General features: G+C 41.1%; 1 protein-coding gene across 10 annotated transcripts in view; it reads right to left on the bottom strand.

The window, feature by feature from the left end:
* Positions 1 to 2,051: 2,051 nt before the first annotated feature.
* PAK3 (p21 (RAC1) activated kinase 3) overlaps positions 2,052 to 14,427 on the bottom strand; it is a 240,316-nt gene continuing 227,940 nt past the window's right edge. For 7 of the 10 annotated variants that reach the window (XM_031445108.2, XM_031445099.2, XM_031445107.2 and 4 more), the window contains one exon: positions 11,639 to 12,208. In XM_031445108.2, the coding sequence (XP_031300968.1) occupies positions 11,972 to 12,208 (237 nt within the window). In that variant the 3' untranslated portion in view covers positions 11,639 to 11,971. Of the gene's footprint in view, positions 8,766 to 11,638; positions 12,209 to 14,427 lie in introns of those variants that run through there. The other 3 variants (XM_064482942.1, XM_064482944.1, XM_064482945.1) reach the window with 2 other exon arrangements.

The following is a 14,427-nucleotide window of genomic DNA, read 5'->3' as shown; positions in this document are numbered from 1 at the left end:
TCCACATGGAGTTGTGAGAACTAATACAGAGAGATCCCTGTGAGCCTTTACCCATTTTCCCCCAATGGTAACAGAGTCTGTTGCTTCGTACTTTGTGGGAATGTATACCTCTAGGAAACAGGATGAGGGTACTCTAGTGAAAACACTGAAGTACATGTAGAATGGAGCCAAACTGCCAATTTCCTTTTTATTCCGAGGAGGGCTGCTTGGGAGAAAATGGAGACTTTATAAAGTAATGGCTACAGTTGACTCTGCAGATTAACTTCTGCGGAAGGTGGTGGGCCTGAAAGGGGCGGGGCTATGCACAGGTTGACCTGAGGAGCCCCAGGAAGGGAGAGGAGAAAACGAGGACCATTCTTGTTCCTTGCTTCAGTGAAGTGCCACCAAGAACCACCAGAATGGGTCCAAAGACGTAGCAGAATTGGTTGGTTTCATGGGAAGGGTTCTTGCTGTCAGGAATGGAAAAACAAACAAGTAAAAAGTACCCTGCTAGGAAACGACAAGTGGATGAGTCACCCCAGAGGCTACTGGTGCCGGGGACTGGTGTGGCTTTTGAAGATATAGATAAGTAGGGTGGCACAGCAGCCAAGGGAAGGTGGCATTGATACAGGATTAGCAGAAGGCAGTGACAGCAGGGGCGCTTGACGCAGGTATGTGGAAAGCCACCAGATGCCACCCAAGTGTCTGGAGGCCAGGGCGCCGTGGGCTGTAGAGAACAACCAGGGTGGGTGAGGCACCTCAGGTGTCACCCCTCCCCACTTGAGGAGGAGGGTTGGGGACTTAGATGAGGCTACAGTTCTGGCAGCTGAACTAGTAGGGCTGAGCTGTGCAGTGAGACGTTTATCATTGTTTGGGACCCTGTTCCTCTGAGTTATGACAAAGAGAAATGTCTTTGAAATTTTATTTTCTGATGGAAGATATTGCTAATTTGCTAACACATAAAAAAGTATTTCTATTTAATTTAACAGGGATAGAAAAATAGTGGGAGGAAACCTGTCAGTCAAAGTTAGGATATGAGGCTGCTAGTGGGAGAGGTAACCGCGTAATTCCTGCACGTGGGCAGTAGAGAAGTTGGCTGAAAGCTAATTACTTGGGATTCTCATTTAAATGCCCATTCCGATGTACAGACATGTCTCTTTTGCTTTGAACATGGAGAGATTCAATGAGGGGAATAAAGCTTGCATGTAAATCCGGTGAACTAAAAAAAACACCCAATAGCATTTGGTAAGATACATGATCTTTTGAGGGGAATACAGTACCACTGGGTACCCACTTACACAAAGGTATGAAATTATGTACACATGCTCCAGAAGGAAGGCTATGCCCATTGTACAAGCAGTACTAGGGGAACAAACCTCTAGTTTGCTAAATCTCTGGTGTTTTTATCTTAGGTCTTGAGGACTCAAAAGAGTGTCTGACAAACCCGATTCCAGTACATGCATCGAGCAGTTTTTAATGAACTTTTCTGTCATTTAGTCACACTTGAAGGTGGTTTTTAAAAGAAAAGTTATCTTTATCAGAAACGTCCACAGTGCCCGACATATAACATGAGCTCAATAAATCCTTTTGGAATGAAAGAATGAATGAATGAATGAATGAATGAGTGTTCTCAGTAAAGTAGGTTTGGAATCTCTCCTGTGACCTGTGGCCCTTGACACCAGGTATAAGACAAAAGCTAAGCATTACGCAGATGGCTTTACTTGTTCAGAATTTTCCAAGCAGAATAATGAGCAAACACAAATTATTTATCACATATGGTTTCTTTGGGCAGTTTTCCTTCATGACCTCTTGGATCTGCCAGGCTTTTGCCCTGCATCGAGTATACACAATCGTCTCTCTGAGCTATTCCATGTAAAAACCAGATGGTGACTCTGGGTCTGAGTTGTTTAGTGCTGGGGTCTGCAGGACATTGCCTGTATTGCTTACAAGGCCAGACACTTCCCTGCATCGATACTTGGGAGAGAATGCTACTCTCCAACCTGTGAAGCAGGTAAATGGCTGATGCCAAGCGGGTAGCTGGAAAGGTGACAGAAGAGAGAAGCACTAGCTCATTGATGTTTGTCATTTTTATTTGCAATACTTTAGGTCCAAGTTTCAAACTGCAATATTTTTACACTCAAGACACAGTCATGCACAATCCATATTTCAATTTTCTATTGCTTCAACCACAATTTAAAATAACAGTATTGGAAACAAAAGTCCTCAAAAAGATCGAATGCTGAGGTCAGAAGGATGGAATCGTACCATCAGCAGGTCCACAAAAGAAATAACTTACTGAAAAAAATCAAACAAACAAAAAGACCATAAATACCTTTACTCCAAAGTTACAGAAGAATTTCACTACACATGGGTTTACAGATAACACATTTCAACAAAAGTAATGCACAGCCAAATGAGATACAATTCTGATAAACAATGAAATGTAGATCCTCCTCAACTGGTTTTGTCCGGCTATTATGAGTATAATCCCAGTACACATCACTACCCTGTGACTTGTCTCCTCCTTGGTGATGTACTGAGATTTAAAATTCAACCCACTAATGGTTATAGAGTTCCATGAAAGGTGTCATCATCACTAATGACTATAGTATATGCGGGTCCATAAAGCACACCACACACAAGCACACACACTGAACCGGAATTTCACACTCAAGGCTGGTTGGCACTGCTGTAGGCAGGGCATTGGGACTGTCCACTGACTATCGGTTTATCCTCTTCCCAGTAGCATACTCATCCAACTGGCCCATCCCTCGGGGAGTTGTCATCAGAAATGCTATCTTTGGTTCCCAACAAGTAGATATGTCAACACTCCTTAATGCTAATAGCATGTAATCACCTTTCCCTTTTTCTCTCTGCAATCTGCAAGTGCTTAGGCCCACTCAGTAGTCCCAGTCATTAAAATGCATGGGTTCTGCCATCTTGTGCCATTTAAGAAGTAAACTCTAGAAAGCCCAACACCGCTTCAGAGGAACGCAGAGGCCCAAGTACAGTTCTACTCTAGCAAGTGTGACAGTGTATCTCTGTTCTAGTAGCAAATACTGGCCACAGCTTAATGAAACCCAGACTTGACATACAGACTGTATGGAAAATGAAAATGGGAACACTCAACAGAAAAAGGACGTTAAAACAACAACAAAACAACTGTGAAAAAACTAGAAGGCTGCCACAAGTTTTATCAACATTCCCTAGTATTATTAACTTCATTTACTTGAGGGTTTTTTTTTTTTGGCATTATTGTACCTAGTTCTATTGTTTAACTGCAACATAAGAGACCCAGGCTTAAGCAGGTGATATTTGCCATCACGTTAGCAGGTTGAATTTGCAAGGCAACCTATAGTACCACAGAATGTTAGAGCCTTTGGAAAGGCCTTACAGAACCAGTCCAAGAGCCTTATTTTCTAGATGAGGATATGGCCACAAAATGGTTAAGTGACTTGCCCAAGGTCACCCAGTAAGTTACTGATAGATCCTATATTGGAATCCAAGTATCCTTACTTCCAGGCTAGTACTTCTTCCACTGCATCCGACTGATTCTCTCTAATTGCTGTTGGTTTCCTCTTAGGTCCTAAATCAGGTGAACACGGTAACTTGCCTTATTGCTGGTATTATGGGATAGCACTCACCTGATGGCAGCTTCCAAAGGAGACCCTGATGGCACTAACCAGCCTCTCTCAGTTTATCTTGCAAGTGTGACTACAATACGTGGCAGTAAGTGCTACCTGTTGTTATTAGAGTCTACTTGAACACAGAAGTGTGCGCATGGAAGTGATATCTCAGTTCCCGCATTTGCAGATTCAGTTAGACATTGTTTAATATTAAACAGACTCTCCCGATGCATGAGGAGTTAGGTTATATTCATTTGGTCACTAAAGGACTGTGGGATGAGAAAAGGAGTGAAAAAAAACATGAAAGCTAACCAACAGAAAGATTATATCAGAAACAAACTTCTTATGAAAAAATTCTTTCTTAGGAAAAATATTTCCATTATTTCCAAGGTCCCATTTATTTCCTTCCCAATCCACATGCAAATATATGTTCAGAATTGTGTGTTAAGTTCACTCCAAATCCCAGGCCTATTAGACTGTCAGTTTACAAATGCTGAATTTCAGTCTTCTTGCTCAGAGACTGGGAGAAGCTTGCATCACTGGCCATGCCTTTGTTTAACTGAATATTAACTGTGAGTAGCTCAGAAAAGGACCATGAGATTCAAAACTGGGGATGGCAGGGTTAAGACTCTCTGAAGTAGATGTATGTTGAGAATGGCCAAAGAAAAGGCTGTGGGTTCTCTGGGTATTAGGTCTGCTCTGGGTGAGACTGTGGAACATCTGAGGCCACTACCCCATTATAAAAGCCCTCACCTACAATTTCTTTGGTGACTTAGAAGGAAATTCCTCTCTCGGGGTAGCTAGTCTCCCTTTTTTAAAATGATGGTAGTTACTGCGTACAACCTATAATCAGGCAAGACAGAAAGCACATAGAGGCCACCATCTCAGGCCAAAGCTAAAAGGACGGTGCCTGAATGCCAACAGGCCAAGGCAGTTCTAAATATTTGTCTTAATGTTTTCACAGCCAGCTTTTAAGTGTAAGTCGTAACTTCTACTGAAATCAACAGGACTTGCCTACTGGTCATTAAAAGAAAATCCTACCTGAATGATGTTACATCCTGTTGGCCAAGGAAGTGGCTGGGGCTGGGGAATCTTAGCCTTCTATTCTTCTAAAATTCAACCTGAAAATCTACTAAAATGATCCAGAAAGGTGATACTTGAAACAGATGTTATCCAGGGGGCTAATCGAAGGTCAGCCCTCCAATCTAAAGTAACCAAAACAGAAACCTCAATACCATACCAAAGTGGGGGGGCAGCCAGTTTTACAGCAGAAGGATGTGTTTGGAGTTCTAATAGCGACATCTCCCTAGCCTTAACTTATAGATACTAGTCCCCTAAGAAAGCACGTGCCATACCCGAGCGTGTGCCAAACTCAGCACCCAGGCAAATATAAAGCCTATGGAATAATTGTAACTAGCAAATATCTGTGCCCTGCATGCTCTGGGCTCTGGCCAGAAGGTGTCTGCTTCCGGCATCTTTTCTATGTTTCTATAGTCCCCTTTCTGATGTTTATTTATTATAAAGCAATATTATAACAACATCAAAGAAAATTGTGAAAAGAAAAAAAAATTTCACATAATCCCACCACCCTAACACAACTTATTTCAATTATCTGTGTTCCCAGTCTTTGTCCATATGCACGCTTATTTCTACATAGTTGTAATCTCTGCTTATGTTATTTAAAAGTGATTTTATAGATTCTCTCTGAGAACTGGCAGCCCTATTAGAAATAAACAACCCATTGAGCAAAGGAATATAATTATTTACACGATCTTTGAGCTGAGAAATATCCTTTATAGACAAACATCTCAAACTATCAAAACAGTTATACAGACGACAGGAAGCAATTTCGTATTTCTTTTTCTTTTAGCAATGGAATGTGCTTCACAGGGGAGGGAAAGATGGGGGGATCAGGTGGTTAAACTCAAACATTGGGGTGCAATTCACAAGCCTGAAAGAAATCTGAATAACACAATTAAAGAATAAATACTTGAGTTAAATCTTCTTACAGGACTTGGCCATCCAGTAGCCAAAATGGAACATGGACACACAAATATTTACAATGACACAAAGACAAGATCAGCAAGAACGAAGTCATTACCCAACATGGTGACTGATTTGAGGGGATCTAATCATCCAAAAATCCTCACGGGATTATGACAACGTACCGGATCCTTGCTACAACATTAATGTTCTCTTCTTTCTTAAATAAATAATCTCTACTGTGCTTCTCACCCTTCCCTGACTTTCCCACTGCCCTATCCCTATCTCAGGACATTTTGGAATCAACATTCGACGATGCACCCTCATTATCTCAGGGCACGCCAGCGACTTTTAAAGATCTGGATAGACTCACCTGTTTCAAGATGAGCTTTAAAAAAATCCAGGGAAAGGGAATAAACTATTAACCATCTGGAGTCCAACTTGGTCAAGTGTACCAAATGTGAATCCTTCAGCATCATTTTGGCAGGAGAAACAGCTTCTCTCTAATACTCATTAGAAATATACATAACTCTCCAACACGGGGAAGGGTCTTTAGAAGCTGTTCTCATTTTAAAATTTACATAGATATAAGTTTGTAAGAGTAAAGCCTACTGGGGTATATAGTCTCATAAAATCTTGGTACAACAGGATGTGATAAAGACGTACCGGGCCCCTCGTTGTTAGTATGCTGAATTGAAAGCATAGAAGAGCAGCCATTTCTCTACTTACAGTAATCTGAAGGATCACTGCTCCAGGTCTCCCCCTACCAAAATAAGGGCCTTTATGACATACAAGGGATGCTAACAGACACCTAGGGCTTCCCAACCAGGGTTGGGGCTCTCTCCACTGGCAGGGCTTAGTTACCCATGGACCGAATTCTGTTTGCATCCCAGGTATCATTTCATTGAATTCCCTGGCACTATGAATGAAAAATTTAAAAAATACTTAATTTTAAAAGAAATAAAAATTAAGGCCTCTCTCTCTCTCTCTCTCTTATGAAAACACTAGGGCATTAAAAATTTCAGGCCCAGCCATTTTTGTGGCGTATAACATAGTAAGCTTCAAATTAATATTACCGTTTGATCTTCTTTTTACATTTGTTGTTGTATCTCACTGTGGACATTTTCTGGGGGTGAGGGTTAAGCCCCATCCAAATTTCATAGTCAAAGAAAACAATAGGAAAATAGGAAATCCACCAGTGGTGTCATCTCCTGAACATAAACATGTGCACTATATGGTTAGCAGAAACTCTCTAAAGAAAGTGCTTTCATTTTAAGGAATGGATAGATGATGACATGGATGGATGTGCCTCGGCAGAGAAGGAGAGAGGCCCAGGTCATTGATCTCTTTCCCTCTCTTGCTGAATGTAGATAGGTTCTATTCAGATTCTTGACATACTATAGATCAAGAAGCCTGCTACTGCACGAACTGCTAGCTTTTCAAAGGCTTAGAGAAACAACTCAGCAGAATTTATAAAACTGACAATACACTCGAAAGAGAAGCATATCCTTTTCTATGCACACACCCTCCAGATGTTTTTCTACTCTCAGAAGATTCAGGAAGTGCCAACTGTTAAATTCCTAATAAACTGATACATGGTGAAATAACAGTCAAATTTTCAGATTTTCCCCAAGTCCCAAAAGGAATTCAGTTGGACTGATGTTTCTTGGGCTATATGACTGCAAACCCAAATTCTGTTCACTGGAGAACCTCAAAATCTTTACACACACGTTTGAAATTCAAAAGCCCAGAGAACTAAGGATGATCACACCGCCTCTGGAGACAGAAATTGGTGATACACAGGTAAAATGGGAACAAATATTTCAAGCCAAATGTTGATCGGGATGTAGTTTTCCTCCCATTTCTTATAGAGTTGAATGCTTACAATATTTCTGTTCTCCAGATCTTTTAAAAATTATTTAAAACGTTATAAATTGTCAAGATTAATCATTCTTATCATCAGCAAATGTCAGTTAATGGGTCTGTTGCCTCCCGATGTGCCAATTTCACAGTGTATATGTTCCACAAGCACAAGAGAGGATTAAATTCGGAATCTTTATCTTCGTTTACTTACTATCCAGCAAGGATTTCAGTATTGCACACTTAGATTGTTTTCCTTTCGGCTCTTAGAGAAAGTCCCAGCTGTGTTTAAGTATGGTTTCTCCTAACAGGATTTCCTAGGTTTAGGACCTGGACTCACCCAATTGGAGTGCCACAGTTTTGATGTGTCTTTTTTCAGGTATCATGAGATGAACGAGCTGGTTTACAAATGATAAATCAACTACCTCTTAAGCAGCATCATGAAAATGTGATAAGATTTCACCATTTGAACTTTATTTAGATATACAGTTTTTAAAAGCCCTTCCTGAACATACATATTCCTCTCTGCTTTTGGAAAATGTCTTAAAAGAAACATTTTCCAATACAAATGCAGAAAAACAGGTACACAAACCAAGCCACCACTATAGAAGAAGAATAAAAAATTTCAACTCTATTAGGGCATGGACTTCCACATGTTCACACAGTACTTGCTCTGGTTTTTTTTGTTTGTTTGTTTTGTTTTTGTTTTTGTTTTTGTTTTTTTGTTATGTTTTTGTTTTTTACTTTCTTTTTTTAAAAAAAACGTTTTGACATCTTTTTTTTTCTGGACAGCTAATGACAATGCAAGTGAAAAACATCACATTGGGTAAGGAGTTTTGAAGGAGGTTCGAATGCAAGAGGGACTACTCTCTAACTTAAAAACGAACACGACACGATGAAGAGGGAGTGTGCATCTTTGAGAAATCTCTTTTTCTTCAAAGTGAATGCACAAAATGAAGGGATTCACTACTGGCTCTTTCGCTTCACGGTGGAAGTGACCACTTTATGGCCACTTCGACATTGCTGCCCTGTTTGGGCTGCGATTCAGGCTTACAAATAAATTACATAATCTGAGGGAGTAGGAAAAAGGCTTATAAGAAGTTTCTATTCATTTGAAAGTTAAAGAAGCCCCACCCCATTTGACTGTCTTTTCTTCCATCTTTCCTGCAGCGGAGTTTTACCTCAGCCTTACTCGGGAGGGAGGTGGTGGGGGTAAGGCTTGCAGTCCTAGCGGCTGCTGTTCTTAATCGCTTCCTTTGCAGCGATAATCAGAGGAGTCAGGCTGGAGAGAGGCTTGGCTAATTTTAAAAATGGATGCTGCAAAAGGAAGAAAGAAAAAGAGGAATTACTGGAATTCTTGCCTCCAACACGTATGTTACTTTCTCCTTTCAAGGAGCCTTTTTTTTTTTCACTCAAATATATTTTGTGGATCCAATTAAACATCATTAAAAAAAATAGTGCCAGCTTTTGTCCTTTGGATGTTTCTGTTCTTCAGTGTCATGAAATCCTCTAGAAGCTGACAGGCAGAGTGAGAAATTCAGAGTGGGGGTCTTGTAAAAATCTTACTGTGTTTGCAAGTCTAATGTTCTGCTTTTCTTAAACTGATGAATTTATCTGGAGCAGCTCTCAGGCTTGAAAAACGTGTATTCTGCTGACCACTAATGACCTTAACCCTGAAACCAATGGCTTCCTAACTGTTGAACCTAATAGTGTACCTCTGCCATCACTTTTTTGGCCTCTCTGCAGTACTCAATACAAGTGAATAGCCCTTCCTTCTTTGACATGTTGTTCTCTCCAGGGCCAGTTCTACTGCCTTGGTTCTCTTCCACATGCATCGTCCCTGACTACTCCCTCTCCATCTTCCTCTCTGGTTTCACGTCCTCCTTCCATCTACCAGAACTTGGCTCTCATCATCTTCTTTTTCAAATTTAATTCCTTGGAGAGCTTATTTCTTTCCATGGTGCCAACCTCTCATCAACTTTATGGGGATGACTCCCAAATATACACCGTGTGATCTGATCGCTTTCCTGAACTCTGGTTCTAATTCTCCAATTACCTGTCGGATATTTCCTTTGGAATGTCCTTATGCCACCTTGAATTCAACATTTAAAAATGTATATTTAAGTCTCCCAGACAGGGTACGCTTGTGTGCTGTAAGCTACAGGGGCTTTGGATTCAGATCACCTAGGTTCAATCCATTCCTTTGCTTATTACAATGGTTAAATGAGGTAAGTGACAGTTCCTTGTACGCTACACAGAGGCCAGTAAATGTTAGCCTTTGTTTTATCCTCTATGACTTCTGCTTCTGCTGAATGCTACCACTGCTGTGATATTCCAGAGTCACTTTTGTATTCTTCTCCCTTCTGTTCTACACGCAGTTACCAAGTGCCTCCTTCTCAACGCCTTTTACAACGATCGCTTGCTTTCCCTGAGCTTAATCAACCTAATCCTGAATTACAACAATAACTCTCCCTTGATCTTCCAGCCTCCAGTTTTTTCTGTTGCTAATTCTTATTGCATACCACCAGATTAACCTTCCTAAACAAAGCTTTCATCATGTGTGTCCTGCAGAGATCTTCAGTGTTTCCCCACTTCCTGCAGCCCCAGCTCCTCAGCCTGGTGTTCAGTGTTCTCCACGGTCCTATTTCCTGCAGCTTCCTTACTTGAACTCTTTTACTTCAGCTACCCTTTCTATTTTCTGTTCCCTTAAACCTTGCCTACATGCTTATGGTCACACGATAATCCTTCCATCTGAAATTCCTTCCCTCTTTATCCTCGAACTATCTAAAACTGATATCTTTCAAGGCCCAGCTGAACTCTTCCCTGCTGGCAGGCATTTTCTGAATGCCATAGCCTATAGAAGTATTTCTCTAATCAACCTGTGGCACTTACTGCTTGAACAGCCACTTGGTTTGAATGAGTCTACTAAACAATCTTGCACTTTTTTTCATGTTCCCAAGGAGACTGTGAACTTAAGCCTCGCACATAGAAGTTGCTCAACAAATATCAATTTATTTGTGTCTTTTCTCAAGCCTTTCAGTTCTGTGAATGTCATGTAGCTTTCTCCTTTCCAGCCTCTAAAATGAACAGTGATAGGCTAGAGTCAGAGAATGGAGTTATATGGACTTGAGATGATATGCAGTTTATAGCCTATGTGTACAAAGTGAAGAGATGCAACAAACTTCAGTTTTCTCAAAGTAGTTTTGCATCAGTTATCTGACTGGTTCAGATCAAAGTACTGCTGGGGAAGGAATGAACTAGATAATTGATTCAACTACCTATATGACTACACAGCTACCTTAAGAGAACCTGTACCTGCACTCATCCTTGGAGGAAGGCATGATAGCAATGTGTAGCAGGATGTGTCTGTGGGGTGGCGGGACAGGTGCAAAGATATGGAAGTGAAGCACTCAAAAGTTCAAGTTTCTCATCTATAATTTGAGGCTGGATCAATGAGAAGATTAATAAATGACTATTTCAGATTTGACACTTTAGGGTCCACGACTGCCTGTGAAATGCTCACGGGCAGCAGAAAAGAGAAGGTGTAGCCTCTCTAATTGCTCCCCAATGGTTTATCCCAGGTATGATTTGGGTTAGGATGTTTGCCTAGGTGTGGCTCTCTGTCTCTGGAGGGAGTTCAGAAGCAACAGGAACTTTTGTGTGGTTGGGCCTAGAATAGACTGAATCTATGGTTCACAACATCCTGTATAACCAAGTGTTACGCCTTTGTCTAACTGGATTACGTGTTCAAAGTCAGGGAGAAGAAGCAGTCACTTTGCTTTGCTACTACAAATCCTGATATTGTTCCCCAAGGAACAGGCCCCAGCAGTGAAGGTCTATGTGGAATCCTGGGCATGCATTGCTTTGTCAATATAAATGCATTTTCCCCCTCTAAATTGGTTTGTGTGGTGGAAAGTCAAACAATTCAGGGCTCAAATCCAAGTTCTGCCACTCAATAGCCATGTGAGCCTTAATTTCTACATCTGTAACATGGGATAAGAACATCTACCCTAAAGAGTTGTAAGAATAAAGTGAGAGAACGTGTGTAAAGAATTTGGTGCAAAGTAGGTACTAATTACCATTGTATATACTAATCCCTGAGAGCCATGAAAAGGACAAATGGTTACAGAGGCACTCACCACTGGATGGTACTCACCCAGGCAAGCAGGTGCCTGCCATTTGGCATCACAAGCAAAGGGGCTTTGACCAGTAAAGCATTAGAGTAGCAAATGCCATGGAAATAATTGCATAGTTATGTAGAGAATTACCTCCGGCCAAGAGCACCTGCATACAACATCCAGGGGCACAAGTAAAGTTTAGAACAAAACAGCAACACCAGAGGTTCACATTGTTTTTCTTTTCCTGGCAAAATAAGACTCCAGGAAGAACAAAAGAGATTTACAGATTAAACTGCCAACTTCTCAGAAGAGAGGCAACATGCCAATCTATCATGTAGAAGATGCATGCCTATCCTTATGTGCCTGTGGTCTCTCTCAGATCAAATGGTTAGAGCCTAACTTGAACTAGACATCTCTTGACAGAGCTCTCTGACTGTCACACATTGAGATGGAAAAGCTCAATATAATGACTCTCTCTTTGTCATTGTCCTGTTTCATTTTCACCTGCAAAAGCTCCTTGGCAGATCCTCGCCTATCCACATCCATCTCAAGACAGCGATTTAAAAAGTCACGGAATACAGCAGACAGTCTCTCAGGATTCTGGAGCTCTGGGGTTCCGTTAGTGGCTATCAGATATAATGCCTATAGAAAAAACATTAGAAAAAATCTATTCAGCACATACACGTTAGGATCGTGAGTGAGCACAGAAGACAAATCCAGTTTCTTCTTTTTAAAAAAAATTTTTTTGGTGGGGGAGGTAATTAGGTTGATTTATTTATTTATATTTTAATGGAAGTACTGGGGCTGAAACCCAGGACCTTGTGCATGCTAGGCATGCCCTCTACCACTGAGCTACACCCTCCCCCCTAAATCCAGTTTCTTCTGGTTTATACCCTGGGTCTTCAAAATTCTATTTTAGAGAATGGCACTGACATAAATTTCAAAGTTTCTGTAACATTTAGAAATTACTACTCTTGGTAGTAACTGAGGTGACAGTGGGGCTTCCCACCCCCAAAAGCTTGGCAATAAGGTTATAAGGTCCTCTGAGAGTTAAGCCAGTACAAATCCATGTAGAATGAACGTGTGTTAGCCACCTAGGAACTTAAATCAAGGACTTGCCTGTGAATCTGTCACTAAAGGATTGGGGAACACACATACATCTAATCATGGTGATATACATATAACCCCTGGAAGGCACAGTTGCAGAGATGATTGTAATTTACTACATGTTTATCTTGATCAAAGAATATTTGTGAGCAGACCAGGGACTACCTTGTAGAATTAGAGAAGTACAAAGAATCAGAAAATGGCAGTGCCTGGATGAGAAGTAACCTGGGGGACCCAGGGACTCAGGTACTTCTGTCCTGTGGCAGGTGTATCCCTACAGATTTTAATTAGGCTTCCCACAAAAATCTACCTATAATAAGAGAAAATATGAGGAAAGTTGACTTTGGTAATCTTGTGTCCTACTGTAAAATAGTATGCTGCTGATATATTTCTGAGACTTTTGTTGTGTAAGGAGGCCACCACTGAGAGATGTCAACTCACAGTGTGCTGACAGAATCAAGGACCCTAGCCTTCAAGGCACAGAGTTGGACTCAGGACCATGGTCAATTCACAAAAGTAAACCCATCTTTCAAAGGTTCTTGACAGCCATAAAAGCTGGCCATTCTTCATGCCTCCTCTAAGGAAACAATTCCAGAGCATTAACTATGTATGAGGTATCAAATTAGACACTGGAGACTCAAAGATGAATAACAGAATGTCCTACTTTCGAAGGTGACATAATTTAGTGAAGGAGAGAGACTTAACAGGTAGCTACAATACAGTGAGACAAGAGCTAATAGGGGAACATAGCAAGTGCTAAGTAAATAGGAGGATAAAGCAATTCACACCAGAGCCCAGAGAAAGCTTCATGGAGGAGGTTGGCATTTGAACAGGGTCCTGAAGGATAAGTAGGAATTTTCTTGAAGGTACTGTCACGAGGGTTATGTTTGCCTATATGACCAGACCCCTAACTATTATGAAGACATGCTCCCTCTTGAACTTGCTTGGACTTTGCAGCTAATTACCATCCCTCTTTTCCACCATGACTCCTAATATTATTATTAAAAATATTTCTATCAAAGTCTTTTCCCAGGCCAGTTTTCATTCGCTGGTGAGGTATCTTTCCTCCTTCCCAGACACCTCCACAAATGTACTTTAGAAAGGGTTAAGAAGGTTTAATCTAGTGACTGTCAACCTACAGCATGCACCAGAAACACCTAGAGGGCTTGTTAAAACACAGAGTCCTGGGGCACGCCCAGAGTTTCTTCTGATCAGTAAATCTGCAGAGGGGCCTGGAAATTTGCATTCTAACAAGTTCCCCGTTGATGCTGAAGCTGCTGGTTTCAGGACACTTTGAGAACTGGTTTCATTCACCCAAGTAATGAAGCAATGGGCTTAGTGATTAATGCTTGAAGCCCCTGTCCGCACAAACCATCTCTGTTCTCTTCTTAAAAGAAAATTGATTACTGCAAATTACATTTGCTGCCTCCTCCTAAAACTCTCTTATTTCAGCTGGCCGCAAATCTGCCAAACTCTCCATCCGGTTTTTGCTTTTTTCTGCTCTGTAGCCAAGCCCAGTCCTCAACAAACACATCTCTTTTCTCCTTTTGCACTCTCCCTAAGTCTGTCTGCATGTGATACTGTCTCACTGTTTCACCTTTCTTTGACCATTCTTAGCCCAATACATTCTACTCCATATAATCTTGCTTCTCACAAGTCTGTATACATCTCTACCCAAGTCCTTCTCACCTCTCTTCCATCCATGTACTGAGAAACAGGTTGAAAGGAAAGACTCCACCAAGTTAACAGTGGTT

The sequence above is a fragment of the Camelus dromedarius genome, chromosome X, assembly GCF_036321535.1.
Source record: "Camelus dromedarius isolate mCamDro1 chromosome X, mCamDro1.pat, whole genome shotgun sequence".
Taxonomy (NCBI): Eukaryota; Metazoa; Chordata; class Mammalia; order Artiodactyla; family Camelidae; genus Camelus; species Camelus dromedarius.
The sequence above is the reverse complement of the archived record's forward strand: the minus strand, read 5'-3'. Positions and strand labels throughout refer to the sequence as shown.